This window comes from Typopeltis vanoorti, chromosome 16 (genome assembly GCF_054136105.1).
Source record: "Typopeltis vanoorti isolate ZY-2024b chromosome 16, IOZ_Tvanoo_1.0, whole genome shotgun sequence".
Lineage (NCBI taxonomy): Eukaryota > Metazoa > Arthropoda > Arachnida > Uropygi > Thelyphonidae > Typopeltis > Typopeltis vanoorti.
Window position 1 is genome coordinate 52,955,330 of NC_143564.1, and position 18,003 is coordinate 52,973,332.

The 18,003-nt window shown below is 35.7% G+C and overlaps 1 protein-coding gene across 2 annotated transcripts in view; it reads right to left on the bottom strand.

Annotated features, from left to right (window-relative positions):
• LOC150098018 (uncharacterized) overlaps positions 1-18,003 on the bottom strand; it is a 64,531-nt gene that overhangs the window by 21,690 nt on the left and 24,838 nt on the right. For both annotated transcript variants that reach the window (XM_090406256.1, XM_090406257.1), the window contains exon 2: positions 12,862-13,083. In XM_090406256.1, the coding sequence (XP_090262382.1) occupies positions 12,862-13,083 (222 nt within the window). The remainder of the gene's footprint in view (positions 1-12,861; positions 13,084-18,003) is intronic.

Below are 18,003 nucleotides of genomic sequence, written 5' to 3' on the forward strand. Positions count from 1 at the left end.
ATACAAGGAATGTTGTGAGGGAATCCTTATAATGTGACTTAAAGATCATTATAAGATATTAACAATTTCTCATATTCTTAATACACAATAACTCATTTCTTTTCTAATAATCAGGATATCAATGTTGAAACATATATGGGTTTAAGTGAAGGGGGAGAAAAAAAAAGTCAATATTTCAGCTTTTATGGCGGCTCCATACTAAAAAACTGTCATTGGTTTCGTAGATATGTAACGAAATCTTTAAATCATAATTGAATATTAGACGACGTCCACTTCAAGCGGGAAATAGAAGAATCGTCGCCACTCGATCGGAAAAATTTCGACTGAAATCCCATCATGGATACAAGGAACCACGTCTTCTTCTTACTCTTTTCAACCGATGCTAAGTTAACTAGTTTCAGATGGAGAGCGAGACGTTTTCTCTTCTAGAATTTTTTTTATCTTTCGACAGAAAACTGAAACCACGGAACTGGCAAACATAAAACACTCGATATCTCATATCATTCTTTGACTAGTACAGAATCAGTCGATCGTTCTGGTAAACAGACCGGTTTTTTTTTCTACAAATCAAACAACAGGACAAAGAAAAGTTTGTAGCAAGTCAGTGCCAATTTAAGTATCTTTTTCGGACAAATGGAATATGTATTCATTATTTACTATTTCTAATATGTTACGTTCCATTATTTTACACTAATTAAAACATGAAAATTGGCATATTATCAAGCAGACTGCCTTAAATCTCCACTATGCATACGTTTAATGGATGTACCAAATGGTATTTATCAACAGCAACAACGGGTTCGACTCTCCAATTTTTTTCTATTTTTCTGCACATTTTCTTTCTTCATGAACGCTGTTCCAACTCAAGTTTCATTTTTCTAAATTTTTGCTATCTGTTCTCTCCACTTTTTCCGTGATATTCGTCTTGACCTTATCCCGACCCCTTCATAAAATGATATTATTAATTATGACTATCAGCTAATATCCACAGTTACTTTTATCTAAACAACGTGGTTTATTTGATGGCAGACATATCTTCTGTTCCGACAAAAATTTGCGAAAAGAGAACAACCGAGGTTTGAAATATCTGGGTGCAAGTAAGTACAAAATAGTTTTAGTTTTATGTAAAGAAAAGTATTTCTACTTTCTGGATGTCTTTTTATAACTCTGTTTTGAGCTTCATCGAAACAATCTACACTAGCGAAGCTACACAATATTTCCGTGGAATTCGTTAAACGCAATAAAACTGAAATATCAAACACATCAATCACACTTTATTTTTATTAAAATGCACTAGATTCACCCTTTCTTCTACTTATCACTTCCATAATACCACCCAGTCAATCATTATATTGTGATTTTTTTATTCTTTTATTTTTTCCTATATTTATTTATCAAGATATTCTAGAATATCGTTGGTTATTCTTTCCTCTCCTGCAATCTATTGTCAGTAACTTCCCTCACTAACAGCAAACTGAGTAATTCATCGTGTAATCACCTGTATTCGGGGATTATACCAATTGCCACAAAACCGTTTTCTGAATAAAACCCCGGAACCCAACTCCAAAGCAAGGAAGGCAGTAGAAAACCTCAGTCCCTATGTACGTTCCTGAAACGCTATCAAATCCCCAGATTCGAGAGGCAAGGATTACCCGTCCTGTGACCCCCTCATGGTATGTGGTCGACGATCCGCCATCACTTCGCGGAGCCAACATTCAATTACGTCCAGCTCCTCCGTCGCCATCACCGCTGTTTGTCCACAATACTTCTCGGCTTAATCATCCCGACACTAGCCAGGCCTGCGCCATAAATCACCACCAATCGGTAATTATATTTCGAAGGTATGCGAGAAGCTCGTGCCACAGAGCATACTTGCTCCCCCAACAGAAGATGACTGTCATTGTTCGGTAGGTCTGGCCAGTCCTAGTCGCCGGCAAACAGTCATTAAAGGCTGCCAACCATATTACATAACAGATGGCGACACTGATGTACACCAGATAGGATAGGGATGAGCTTCTCTTTCTTCTCCACGCTAGATGCATTCAGGCTTCCGGAAAAAAAATCAACTTTTTTTTTGTATGAACACACAATACTCATATGAATAAGACCTACGATCGATTTTAGTCAATATATAAGTGAGTATATCATTTAGCTCTTTACGATTCAATTTAATATACTCATAATTATGCATAGTTGCTGGCCAATAGGTGTTTGCCAAGCAGAGGTTGTCCTTACAGCATTAAACGCAAGTGTATATTCTCTCTTACCATCCTCCCCCCCCCTTAATTTCGATATTTGTTGCTTTAATTTTTTTTCTGATTGATATTCATTCAAATCTCGATTTGAATATTTACATGAAGAGATTCTATTAAAATGGACTTTGGTAAATGAATTTAATGCACTCTAAGAAAATAATAGCGATTACTTTCTGTATTGTTTTTGTTCATATTTGAAATGCACCTAAAGTGCTCATCTCGTGTACATGTGGACTCACAATATAAAATTGTCTGCGTCTCATTTAATTTCGTGTACACTATTGTGAAGTATTTAATTTTTGAATCTCTGTAGCTCAGTTGTTTTTTGACAATGCCCTTTGGGTGGAGAGACCTAGGTTTGAATCCCTTTTTGATGACGTGAAAAACCTTTAACGGAGTTATTTTTGTTTAGAAAAAAAAAAGATGATTTATCCCGTCTCAGACGAAGGTAGAAGGTTTTCCTCCAGGAAAATCGACTTTTTCGTCTCTTAAAATGAGACAAGAGGGTTCCATGAACACACATATCTACCGACATAAAATATTCGTTCTTAGAGGATGAAGCAGAGAGTGGCAAACCAGCTGCATTAATTGCCTAAAATCATAATTAGAGGACTCGACCTATCTCGGACGGATGATAATGGATCGATGGATAATTATTGAATGTAGCAAAATTGAAGAAAAAAATACGTAAACCTATTAAAAATTAAACATATTAATGTTATAAAAATTAAAACATTACAGTCCCGTAATATACTTTGGCCATCAATTAACCAAAAGGGAAAGAGTAAAAATAATTTATCCATTTGTAATAGGACTGTATTCAATATTTCTTAGCCAATATACGGTGAGAATTATATAACTTAACATGTATTTGTGATATTTGCCTGTGAAAGCAGCATATCATTCTCAAAATTAATTCTAAGAATTTTGACATTAACTTTTCTAATCGGATCTAAGATTAACTTCTAATTTGAATTGATTGATTAAATTATCTGAAAGTTAAAAAAAATTAATCTTTAATATTAACCTTAAGGCTAACTGTTTTAACTATAACAGTCATACATAAGGATTTTTTCTAGTTGCTTTCAAGAAATGACCGAATGTCTATTTTCAGTATAATTTTGAACTCTTACTAGGACAGTTGAATATCGTTGTGTTTCAGTGTCATAGGAATTTTATTATTATTATAATGATCACTGCATTTCACAGTTAAAAGTGCTCAAAATGCATGCAAAATGTGTAACGCACATTCTAAATTTAGAATGAGCAAATTAGGGAATGAAAAGGGATTCTTAAACAGTTGGTTTAAGAATAAAATGATAAGCTATAAATATCAAGTACGTCTATGAAAGTGTTTTAGTTGTTTCGATAACTGTTGATGCAACTAAGATGATCAAACATTTGATTTTGTGCAAGAGAAAAGAACTTTCATCTCCTTATGAGTCCTGCTCAATCAGTTCTTGAAAGAGTCTAAGCATAACTAGCATCCTTCAAATAATTTGACAAATGTTTTTCCCAAAATACAATGAATGAAAATTCCTTTATGACATTTACAAAATCTTCTATAAAAATTATTTACGTTTCTATTTTAAATAAATATGAGCACTACCTGCTTATAATTGTTTACTTTAAATCAATCAGCCCTTAAGCTAGATTAGAATTTTCATGTTTGTTTCAACAATGTGGATAAAGACGTAATTTATAAAATAAACAAATACAAATCTAAATTTCATTTTAAAAAAAACGAGTTCTGGAATGTGACATTACATGTTCTGTATGACCTTCATAACTCACAATGCGTTTCTTCAGTGATGCATTACCGTACTTTTGAAAGATACATTTCTTCAATAGACGGATTATATTTTGTCGGCTATTACAATAGGATTTAAGTCGCCTGGCTAGATTACCTTTTCTAATCGATTTAAATCTTCATCAGTAGACAGATATAAAACCAAAAATGGAATGTTTATAAACTTCGATGAATGTTCTCTTAGATTAACTAGTATCATCAGGCTAACATAAAATTAAATCTCCTCTAGAAAGTTTTAGTAAGTCCATTATCAACCGAAATCACAATATCTAAACTGAGAATGTCTTGAGCAACAGAGGATTCGTGCTTACTATTCCCCCATCCCTCTTGTTTTAATTGCTTCTTTATTTCGAAACCTTTTGAGGCAAGCTGAGGAACTGTATTCGAGATTATTTTACAGTATAAAATGAGAAGTTCACCGAAGGTACTAAAAACAAACCTGCTCATAACAACCAATCACATTCATCCAGTTACTGGACACCTGTGTAATAACTTCCATTCCCGTCACAATGGACACAGAGTGACCGCTATCCCTTACACGCGTCGCGTGTCATTAATCACTCTAATAATCACCCCTGACGCACGCAACGCTTTGCCAGATCGTAGGACGAAAGGTCGTCCGACTGGTGATCAGGCTGCATTGACCCCCGCCGAATGAACAAAAGCAAAAGGGACCAAACTCCCAAAGCACTCCCTTCGATATCCATTACCGCAGGATGCTCGCTGCAATCCCAAGAGCGGAAGTGAAGACTGACGCAGTGATGGGAGTCTCGGGGTTAATCCAATGGTCATAAACTTCTCGTATCGAAAGTGGACAATGGCCAGCACCTCTTAACCTCTCTGTAATGAGTGCGAGCGATTGTGTTTCAATCAATTCCTGAACCCTTTTTGCCTCGATGCGACTCAGATGACGAGTGTGATAAAAGAGACAGCATTGCGGATGTCATCTCCCTCTCATGAAAGTCAAGATCATATCAACAGGAAACCAAATGCGTCAGGGAAGGTAATGTATTAATTAACATGATTATCTTCCTCAATAAAGTAATCAATTTTTATAGAAAATAATATATGAATAGTTATCATCACTCTTTGCTTATTTATTTATTTATTATTATTATTATTATTATTATTATTATTATTATTATTATTATTATTCCATCATCAGATCTTAAACATTCTAAAGTTGCATGTGTATGAATACTGCGAATTATTCAATTCCTGTTAGCACTTCAAATATTATTCTACAACAAATGAATTCGAATTATGATTCTGAGGATAAAACTGAAGCACCTGGAAAGGAGCCAACAAGAATCTTGATCCTCAGTACAGGTGAACTTTGATCAGAAAATAAATGAATATAATAATAATCAAAGATGCAGTAAAAGTTGTAGCACCTCGTGTTTTATTAGCTACGAACATCTTGAATTAAAAATATAATAAAAGCATAAACGAAGATCTCTTAAGCCTACCGTCTGCTATTTGCCTATTTGAGAGTGTCCGTTTACTAGTAAAAGATCAAGATTCGATTATTCTTAATGCCTTACTTAATATTCTTGGAGTAAACCTCGTTCTTTCAAATAGCATAGTAATACTCTGAAAGCATTAAATTTGATAAATTCCGCTACCTGCATTATTTTTTTTCAGTTCATTCCACGTCTTCCATCTACAATCCTGGCAAGGTTCCATTACAGTCTTTCATCACTGGAAGAAACGCTTACATTCTTCATGCCTTATGCAAAATAAGTGGAATGCAGAATGAAAAGCGGGGGATTGTTGGGTTATAAAACCGCAAATCAAATGATTATAACACAAAGAAGAGAAGAGATAAAAAAAAAAAAAAGACCGTACAGAATAAAATGACGATGCATGGAAAAGAGGATACGGCAATAAGAATGTGACAATTAGGACAGATGAAAGAGAGAAGGTTTCCGTAAAATTAAAGTAACTGTTCACAAACACAAACCTAAACCAGACCTACGTAAGTCTTCTAAAGGATATTTGGCAGCAAAACAACGACAAATCAAAAGACAAACGTAAACCCCTGCCGCTGATAAACAAGTTGTAGAAAAGGAAACAATCTTCAGATAGGCACATAAATCGTGTCAATTACACCCTCCCTCCCTTGCAAACAGTTTCAATAAACGAAAGCGTGTAATCTGTCATTGGTTACCAGACGCCCGTCCAATGAGCATCACCTACATTAATGTGTATTTAAAACCATTTCCAACATATGGTTCGTTTTCGTTTGATTCTCAAGCTTCAGTAACTCCGACAGAGCTTAGCCCGAGGCTACAGGGAGCGCATTTATCTTGGCACGCGCCTCAGATGATACTCGAGGTAATTTTTCTAGCAGACGCTTCGCGCCAAACTCTGCTGACGGTTTCCCACGAATTTCCACGTCCTTGTTTTCCACCCGGCACCTTCCTTGCACTCTAGAGGCGAGACACGAAAGAGAAAGGATAGGTGAGGAGGGCGCGCGCGTGTTACCAGCGTGTGTGTGTGTGTGTGTGTGTGTGTGGCTAGCACCCCGGCTTAGCTGAGGCGAAGCCGTCATTCGGCTTGTGCCCACCAGATATTGACACAAGATTGGGCCCTAAGATTGAAGACCGCAATCCACACGCTATGCGCTCACGTTGATTCTTCTAATCAACGGAGCTGTCGACAGATTGTAGCGAGCTGTGCTCGACTGGAAGAGGAGGAGATGGTTTGACGCCCAGGGCATCACTTGGACCGCAGACAAGGATCAAATTGTCTTCCACCAACGACAGGGGAAGATTACAAGCGTTCTGTCGGAAACCGGCAACCGTATAGTTTTAGTGCTATTGTTTCCTTCTGATCCTTTGTCAGCGCCTAACTGGGGAGGAATGAGAGAAGTGCGAGAAAGAGAATGAGAGAGAGAGAGAGAGAGAGGGAGAGCTTAAAGTACAGAATACTGACAGATATCTGCTGACGTCCTTTGTTGAATCAACACTTTGGTAAGATGTTAGGAAGGAGTAAATCAGCTTTTTCCTTTCTTCTCTTTACAAGCACTGAAAACACATTTTAGGAGGGACGAAAGTGTCTCGCGATAATTACTTTTGAGATGCCGCCATTTTCGATATATGCCTCAGGCATTACAGTTCATATGTAATCTCCATTGTATGTATATACGTAAGCCAATAAAGAAAATTATTCCTTTAGAGGATGTTGAGTAACAGGTAAAGAGCAGTTAAGATGTCAAAAGTTAAGCTTTCTTAACCATTCTCCTGGAACTGAAAATAAGACGACAAAATTTTTCTTCGTATTCAACAAAATCGTGGAAAGCTCAATAATCATTGGCATGTATTTTGTAACACTATGTGTTGTTTGCTGAATAACGTAGATAGTGATCTGTGGCTGAATACTATGTTTGCTACACCTCTAATGCTCTTTAAGTTGCTTCTATACATTCCCATTTACAGTATAATTTTAGATAAGAAGAATAAAAAAGGAAAGTTAACAAAATGCGATTCTTAAACTGTTTTCTTACCTGTACGCTTTCAGGCAAGAATCCAGTGTTGAAAATATATAGCATTGTTTTCTACGTCTACAACCACGATTTACTTGGATGTTGACTAAATACCAACTCTTGTTAAGGAGTCGTTCACAAATTAGGTAGTGGATCATGAAGAAGGATTTCAACAGATCCATTCATAATGAAGGGTAGAGTCCACTTATTTTGGGTCACGGCAAATTAATGCAGCCGGCACTCCAGTCGTCTCGTGTTTCCCGTACGGACAAGTATTTATGCCTGTAGATTTCTGTGTTCACGGGCCAATTTGGCTGTTTTGAGGAACGAAACATCTGAGTTTCAGGGAGAAAAAAAAACTCCACCTCCATATGAGATCGGCTAACTCGTTGTTTGATTGGAAACCCTGATAAAAGCTCCTCAGGTTATGGGATTCGAACACGGTCTTCCCATCAAAAGGACTCATCTATATCTGCGGGAGCTCTGACTGCTTAGTATGAGTTCATTAATATAGATCATACTCAGTACTTTGTAATGGGGAAAGAGAATCTGAAAATCTGATTGAATGGCTCTTGTAGAATGAATCAAGGCAATTAATGCTATTAGATAAGTGTATTATGTCTATAAACTGATTAATGTTTTTCAGAATTGTTTGTCTCTTTTGGAAGGATTAAAACCATTCCATTTCCGTATAGGGAATTAATTAATTCGCTGTCAGTGTTAACTATATAGGAGTGTGTATAATATATATACACGTTCCTTGTGTTCTTTTACTTCTTCTTCTTCTTCTTCTTCTTGGCTTCGCGTATTAGGCAATTGTTTGCCTGTAACGTTTTCAAGGGTTTACAAAGTCTTCTGTCCATCTCCTCCTGGGTTTCCTCTTGATCGGTGTCCCTTTGGTTTATATTTTCAGGCAATATTTAGCCCATCTATCCTCATTCATTCTTTCTACGTGATTTTTACAGTTCTTTCTATAGTTTGTAATGTCTTCTGTTATGTTAATTATACATAATTGTTTTCTTATTTCTTCATTTCTTATCTTGGCTATTCTTTTATAGCCTGCGAGCGGTCTGAGGAATTTCATTTCTGCCCTTCTACTTGTCTTTTATCTCGTTCTCCCCAAGTCCATGTTTCACTGCCATATTTCAGAATTGGTCTATTATTTTATATAGTTTTATTTGGGTTGTTCTAGACATCTATTTATTGAAGTGTCAAAGTTCCAATGAATGCTAGGAATTTGTGCTTTTTATATGCGATGTCGATTTCTCCATTGAGGCTTATGTAATATCCTAAATATTTAAATTCGTTCACTTGTTCTATTACTTTGTTGCGGAAGAGTAGTTTGCATCTTTTAATTTCTTTACCTTGAAATACTATTGATTTCGTTTTATTTATTGAGATTTTCATGTCATGCTGTTCTATTGTTGTTTTCATTGCATGTAGATTTTTCTGTAATTGGTCTTCAACAACAACTTGTTCTTTTACAACCCAAATAGAACTAACCACCCTATCATAAGCATTAGACAGATTTCTAAGAGAGCAAGGCACTTGGTAGTAACAGGTTAACTTGGAGCTTAACATTAAAATGGAAGATGGGATGGGATATCCCGAACATCTTCAATGAAACGCATACTGTTTCCATTAAGAATTGTATTAAGAGATATCCAACCTTTACTTCCATCTCTTGAAATCCGGGTAATCTTGAAGCACGTCCCCAGTCTCATTAGAAATTCTTGAGTTTGTGGCCTTGAACTACAAACGCGTAAACTTCTCGTACATTTTTATTCATTGAAGACGTTACATGTGTTGCTGCTTATTCTGTTAATTGATTTATAATTATCGTGGCAAACATTTGAGCGTTACCAAATGCCAGTTAGATAAAAACAGTGAAACAGTAAGCATCCACAACACTCAGCTCTGGCAAGTACCATAATAAGCGACTCTTGCTCTATGAAGATATTTTATATAGATGCTAATGGGTTATGATGTTATAATAATTAATAAAATGAGCAAAGTACGCTGCTGCTACTTTACCGCTGTAAAATTTAAATCTTATCCGTTAATACTAACACCTTCTTTAGATATTTAATAGTAAAATTAAAATAAATGTTATGCTATTCAGATACCACTTTATTTTTATGATATTCTTTCACTCATTTGCAGATTTATTGCCTGAAGTAATGATGTAAAAATATATTGAAACTAAATATTAAAGGATAAGAGTCGCAAAACTTTAAAGAGAACTTTGATGTAGGTTGCTGTTCAATTACTTAGTACTTGAGGAATGTTTCTTGCCTATCAACCTGAAATCTTGCACAGTTAAACAACTACTACTCATTACAGATGCTCATATAGCGAAACTTCAGCGCTATCATCAGCAACTATATTAATTTAGATACTTGTAAAACGTAATCTGTTCAAATAAATTTATACAAATTTATACTCTTTGTCATAGCAGACGTGGATCTGTAGAGGCACCATGGACTACAACAGCTCCCAAATAAACCAAACAGAAAAAGTAGACTGTTAAGTAACAAAAAAAATAGATCGCCTGGTTGGACCAAGTGGACAACCAACTCTATTTGTCCTGTCCAGAAAGAAATAAACAAAACATCAAACTTCAGAATCTGCCCCTGCACAGACAGTAAAGCTCTAGCGAGGAGATCAACTACATCAAATGATTAACCTTTCATGTCTCATTCTACATATTAACTTTCATTCAACAAGCATACTTCACTGGCGCATTTGAAAGAACACTACGTCACCATTAACTGGTGGTACGGCTTCAAAATACTTTTTAAGAATACTTTTCTCTGAAACTAAACTTTCTTTATTACACTTCTTTCATTAAATATTTCCATCTACTGATGAGAAATACAACCTCTGTAGCTCAGAAAGTTTCGACAAATGCTTTTAGTTAGAATTACTGGAGTTCGAGTCTCATTTAGGAGCAAAAAATATTTATCAACAATTTTCAACTAAAGGTGAGTGAACTGTTCTCTTAAGGAGGGACAGGATTTTCCTCTCTGAAACTAACTCTGGTTTTGATTCTTGTAAACTGGCCAGGAGAATATACGTAATGTACAGAAAAAAATATACACAGCTTGGAAAGAAGTCTGCGGACACCACAGTGTGAGGAACAAAAAGCAATGGCACCAACCTTACAACCTTAATAAGATGTAGGACTTTTTCGCTATGCTGAATGCAGCAATCCTACGATGAATACTTTCCACAAGCGAACGATAGATCAATGGGAATTTTGGACCATTCTTCCTGTAGGCATGTAATGAGGTCCTGGACTGTTGTGGAGCAGACGTCCATTTACCTCACCGGATGCTCCAGTTCATCCCATATATGTTCAATATGGTTGCAATCAGAACTCTGTGGAGGCCAGTCAAGTGTGGTGACGTTCATGTCCACAAACCACGCAGTGACAGCAGCAGCCTTAGGACACGGTGCATTGTCTTGCTGAAAGAGACAAAGAAACGCCACAAAATAGGAAGCATTCTATTATCCAGAATGTTTGGATACCTCTTGGAGTTCAATGTTCCTGGCACCACAGAGGTCAGAGGCCAAACCAGGAAAAAACAATACCATACCGTCACACTGCCACCTTCGTATTTCATAGCTGAGGTTACGCATTCTAGTAAGAGGCGTTCACCTAACGTCCGATATACCCATTTCCGTCGAGCTCGGTAGAGGTTGTAGTGTAATTTCATATTACACTACACCCGCTCCATAACACAGCTATCCAGTCTTCCACGTCTCAGTGCACACTCTCCACCACTGAAGACGACGCTACATGTTAGTTAGGGTAATGTGGGGCTTGCATGTTGTGGTCCTACCATGGAAACCCATGTTGTGAGCCTTGGTTCTGAATGAATGTTTTCGTGCAGATTCATGTTAAGGTCGATGCCCTGAACTCCGCATTAAACGTGTCAGCTGACGAATGGCGGTTTTTACATGTTATCCTTCGTAGCTACCTACGGTCACGTCCGGTGAGTGTGGTTGGTCGTCCACTGCTGGTAGCACTTGCTGTAACTCCCTGCCCTTCATCTCAGTATAATAAACTAAAGTATAGTGCCCAATTTGTCAACAATTTGCTGAACCGATAGGCATCTTTCACGACGCCTCTTTCAAACTCCGTCAGTTCCCTTCTCGCAGCCATTTCAGCAGGACCCAGTCGCGCTTTCTTGGGAGCATCATATTCCTTCAATTAATACCAGCTATGAACACATCTCGTTGAGTGATACCATGCATCTTGCCATTGGAGTGTGCGTTGCCTTCTTTCCAAGCAGTGTATATTTAAGCAGAAGATTAACGCATAATCGAATTAAGGGAACATAAGTCAATCTGGACAGTTCGTAGGCCTCTAAGTGCTGCCAAATATTACTGATGAGCTATACAGCTGTCTGTAACTTTATGCTTTTGTAAACTAGATGAGCCGTTGCTATTAGTTTATGCATATGATTTTCTACTATAATATGAAATTTAGAATAAATTGATTAATTGATTTCAAGATCTTATGAGCTGACAACTAGATAGACGCTTTTGAACATCGGTGGCAGAAATTCTTCTTATTCTTACTAAAATTCTTTTCTTTTGTTGTTTTTCACACAAAGCAAGCAAATTAGTCTTAGAACATACCACGTAGTTGACAGATGGTGCAAGGTCATCTCTCTAGGAGAAAGATGACCTTGCGAACAATTCAATACAATCCACTATATATAAGTTAAAGTAGGTGAAGTAGCTTAGGGTATTAACAACCGTGCGTGTTCCTATATCATGAATTTGGTCCACAGAATGTCTTGCATCAATCAGATACTTTTGTATCATATACCATTCTAAACGACACGTACGCACACAGGAGAAAATAGATGCCACATTGAATTATTTCGAAAGTGTTTTCAACCAAGGTTCTTCGAAGGCGTAGTGGAGAGAGTTCCTAAATTGCTGGCCTATCATCGTTCTTAAAATCTGTGAAAATGGAATCATCACACGAAAATGATTGTACTCTCTTTGGTTTATTTTTATTTTACTATTTTTTGTAAGAAAGAAAGAAACGAAAAGAAGATAATAGATTCTTAACGACAAACAAGTAAATAAAATAAACAATAATAAAAAGAAAATAGAAAATAATACTTTAAACAGATAATGAATATAGAAAAACCTGAAAACGTAATTCAGATACCAGAAAAAAAAGAAAAATATATTAGAAATAGAAACCAAAGAAATTAAGTGCTCAGAAGCAATAACATCGAAAATCAGTGTACTTAGAAAGCAATATTATTTTCCTTAAAAATACTCACCATTGCCGAGGCCTCCGGATGAGTCCAGAAAGGTGTACGGAGAAAGATAATGGTGAAAGAGTGGAAACAGTGGGAAAGCCGATTCCCTCGTCGATTTCAAAGACAGCGTCCCTGCAGTGCTGCACCAAAGACTAGGATAGTAAGTTGGTAGAGTGTCTGTAGGTAAGAGGGGCAATGAAGGTCGAACTCCACTAGCTACAGTACTAAACGTAGGAGCAACACCTGCAAAAAAAAAAAAAATTAATTAAATAAATAAAGCAAAATTATTAGTAAGCATTGTGCAGTGAGAAATGTATCAGCTTTTTATATTGTAATTCAATTAGCTCATTCACTCGAAATCTTATTAAAAATCCTACTGTAATACTGAATATTGAAATACATTTTAACAAGTAACAAAAGTCCGTCTATCGTACAAAAATACAAAAAATAAAGGTTTCTGCGAAGGTAAGTTAATATCCGAGGATCCTCTTACACAGTGCATGTAAATATTAAGGCGATCTAATTCTATCCTGCTATGTAAGACATTCCAGTATCTTAATCAAAGATTAGAGTGTGGTCGATTAAATACTTGATCGTATAATCAGGATAATGGAACAGTATTTACTAGTATTGGTGATATACACTAGGCTAGTTAAAAAAAGCTTCCGGCGATGAGTACAGAGTGTACCTTTAATTATATCATTAAATGTTATACTCATATGTACCAGCCTTATGTCTACAGTACTATGTTTTTAGCAACTCGTCTCGTATCTCTTGTGAAATGCATTATTGATATTCTTTCTTTTTCAATTGATATTTACTGTAAAGATGATCTGTAAGTTTCAGATCGAAATGTTTAGTTATATATTAAATTTATAAACTTGCCTGTATCCATGTCTTCGTATCTTTATAATTATATGACAATTACACAAAGAGACTTGATAGGTTTTGACATGTTTGGATTTTTTTTTTCATATTTTGGCAATAAATATCGCAAAAGTTCCCATCGAATAAACAATGGATGGAATGATAAAATTGTACCAAGGAGATGATTTTTCATAATTTTAAAGCCAAATATATCATTAATCAAATGACAGAAATCATGAATTAATCGCAGTAAATTATTTTTAAAACTTCCCCCGGAGAATTTTAATAGAACCTTAATTTAACCAAACATATTCTAATCGGGGAAAAAAAAAAATATATATATATATATATATTCAGCGGCACGACAAGAGAAGGATTACTCTTTTACTCTATTGCTTCTCCTCATGGGAGAAGCAATAGGTGCCTTTTGGTTCCTTCGCTGTGGATTTTAATATTGGAAAAGAGACTACTTTCAGACAATTGTGGAAACAGTAGAAAATTTGAAATATGTTGTTGGAAGTGGAGTACAAGTAAGATCCCAATCTCAATAAGAAATTATTATAATTGATAATAATATTATTATTTTGAATTATGACGTGTGTCTTTAAGTTAAGATGAAATATTTATCATAGAGAAAGATATTTTTCTAAAATCATTGTACAAATAAAAGCAATTTGAAAATCTCTTTTTAAATTGCTTTATTTTATTTTTATCGTGAACTAAGTAATGAATTTTAGAAACACTGACAAAAAAATACCAAAGAAGTGAAAGATTCCGTCTGACATATAGTCATCAAAGGATGATAGACTAACTTGGAAGTCTTGGAATTGTTTAAGAAAATATTTAAGAGAATATTCGAACATAAATGTAGAAAACAAGTTACGTATTCTCTTCGTGTAAGTATCTCAAAAATGTCAAATAACCAACAGTTCTCCGTGCATATTCTAAACCAACAAATAAACTTCGAAATTCTTCATTGAAATGATATTGTGCAATCTTTGAACATTTCAATATTCGTATGAATTACAGTTAGACTTGTTGAAAATATTGAGAAAGAAAACTATTCACTATATTGTTTGGCAAGAGCTCTTGGATAGCTCTTGTCGCTACAATCTGCAAGCAGAGGGATTTGGTTCCCACTAAGGTTATTGATGTATTTAAGTGGAAGATGAGTTTCATTACCTAGTGTGAAACCACGAACTGCATATTGGAAGAGTGAAGTGAGTTAAATGGTATCATGCCTGGTGTTAAGAACAGGAATACGGGAGGGTCGTAATTCTTGGACCACTCATGATGCAAACATGCTTAATCTAAAAGAGGGAAATCATAAGTACATTTCATGCATTGCTAAATATTAAATTCACTAAGAACATTAAGCATTATGATCAATCTCACTGAATTCTCAGTTGGGTCATTGATTATTCATTCGGAAGAGTTGAGGAATGTCCACAACACTTCACCTTCCATAAATGTTAACTAATCTTTAAAACAGTTGAACAAATCGAAATTCTTGCATGGCGCTATTTCACCACGGAATAATAATTACCATTTGTTTTATTTTGCATCCTGTTCAATTAATATTTTATACAAACCTGATATACAAAATGTTGTTTTAGAATCCAAGACATCACACAATAACAAAAATGAAACATTATATTTTAATGTTAATTTCATCTCTCACAAAATATTTTATAAAGAAGTGTTGACAAGAAGTAAATTTTTCAAATATATTGCACTAAAATCGATCACAATTTTACGCCATCTAGTTTGAAAATTACAAAATGCTATGAAAATCCAACTGATTAAGTTTTATTGTTTCCATTTTTAAGCATAAATAAAACTAACAATAATTTGAATAAAAATGTGATTATCCGTCATTAGAAAATGCACAGTTGTTTGATAAAAGGATCTCACTCGTTATTCAGCAGAATTCCTGTGTTGTTTGGTTTTATCATAAAATATATCTTTCCGACTGATTTGTTTATTTACAACTAACCTTTCTGAGCGCTTTGTACTCCATTAGAAGAAAGTGTTATGAAATCGGATGACAAAGTTCGCTTGTTTGTAATTAAGAAGAATAAATTAATTAAAAGTGATAAATGAATAGTAGTGTGCTTTTATTGAGACTCAAACATGAATTTCGCTTGAAATATTAATTTCAGTTTTCTTTCGTAATGAAAATTATAATTCCTGGGAAAACGATTCTTGAAAACTATTTTATTAAGTTTAAATTAAATAGTACTTTTGAATTTAAAACCAGTTACATGGGCCAGTTAGATCGCCTAACATATAGTAGATCAGAAGTTCCACCTGGTCGTGAATAAGAACTCCTCGAGTTGCATCAACATCGGTTTCGTTCTGACCAGTATGAAGTTATGCTAGTTATAAAATTCGAAGTTATAAAATGTTTTAGTATTATAAAAACCCAAACGTCTATTTTTTCTGGCGAAGTTAATTAAATTAAGGGGATAAAAATCCCTTATTATTTTACAGCCAGTATGCGAAACTCTGAGATCGAAAACTACGATCTAAGAGTTTCATGCCGAAGAACTATCGGTGAATCCAAGCGTAAGTGAACACCTGGTAGTACAACACCAAGGCAACTCGAAGCAAAGGTGGAGCAAGTCCCTCACTATCTTTGATATTTTCTCATAATGTAAAACACAGCTTCTAGGGATGAACTCTCCTCTCCTCATAATGTAATACTGCCTTACATTATGAGGAGAGGTCACCACCCAGACCGGTTTCAACCTTTTTTGAGGTCTCATCAGTGAGTAGGTAGACCTGGATGATTGGATTCGCCGATAGTTCTTCGGCATGAAACTCTTAGATCGTAGTTTTCGATCTCAGAGTTTCGCATACTGGCTGTAAAATAATAAGGGATTTTCATCCCCTTAATTTAATTAACTTCTCCAGAAAAATTAGCCGTTTGGCTTTTCATCTTAGTTATAATATAATATAATATATGGGCACACCTTTCTGGCATTCGTATAGTGAAGGCATGTAAGTTCTTTTCACTTAAACTTTGATATCATCCAGGTCTACCTACTCACTGATGAGACCTCAAAAAAGGTTAAAACCGGTCTGGGTAGTGACCTCTCCTCATAATGTAAGGCAGTATTACATTATGAGGAGAGGAGAGTTCATCCCTAGAAGCTGTGTTTTACATTATGAGAAAATATCAAGGATTGTGAGGGATCTTGCTCCACCTTTGCTTCGAGTTGCCGTGGTGTTATACTACCAGATGTTCACTTAGGCTTGGATTCGCCGATAGTTCTTCGGCATGAAACTCTTAGATCGTAGTTTTCGCATCTCAGAGTTTCGCATACTGGCTATAATAGGAGATTTTTATCCCCTTAATTTAGTTTTAACATTATCTTAAAACTGTTATTATAAATCATCAGCATCTTAAAATCATAAAGCTGTTTTACTATTAGGTTGGGAAATCAATTATTTTACGAATTAACAACAACAAGTAGCTCATAATATAGTTGATCAAAATGTCTGTCTTCCACTTGGATACACATGGAAATGTGTATCTAAGTGGAATGTTGCATTCGGTGACCAAGTTGATCACCGAATGCAACATCCAAAATCCGAATGGACAGCATCCGTATTGTTAATCTTTTGTGCGTATACTAACGCTCTCATGTGATCCCACGCATAATAGGGAGCCACTGGTCAAGGAAAATGACTGCCTTTACCATTCCAACGATTTAGAATAGCAATTGTTCAGATAATTGGCACCCTGGGGGGGGGGGGGGGGGGGGGTAAACATGCGGCGGAACTCCATCATGGCGAAAATGCATATTCTGTCAGTCACGTCAATAAACCAACCGGAGCTTGTTTTGCAAAAAAATAAAAAAAGTATGTTTTCCAGAGCGTCGGTAGCTCTCCGTCAGTATCGATATCCTTTGTTTGGAAAGATTTGGGTTCGAATCCCGTCTAGGACGTAAAGAATCTGTCGGACTCTTTCACCTGAAGGCGAGTCAGCTGGTCTCATACTGAGGTTGAAGTGTTTTTTTTCCCGAAAACCCGGGTGTTTCATCCTGCAAACTTCCAAACCGGCCAGAAGAACAGCTAAGATTAACCGCTATATCATAAGCATTAATCAAGTTTCAAAGAAAGTTACTTGGTCATGATAGTCCCATTAAGCCTAACACGGAAAATGTAGCTCCCTGACAGAGAGAGAATCTCTGAAGACGTGTGATCTTCAATTTTCAATTTAGACAAAATCAAACAAACATTTCTTAAAAAACTGAGTGAAATTCATTTCGGATGTTTTCTAAGAGAATT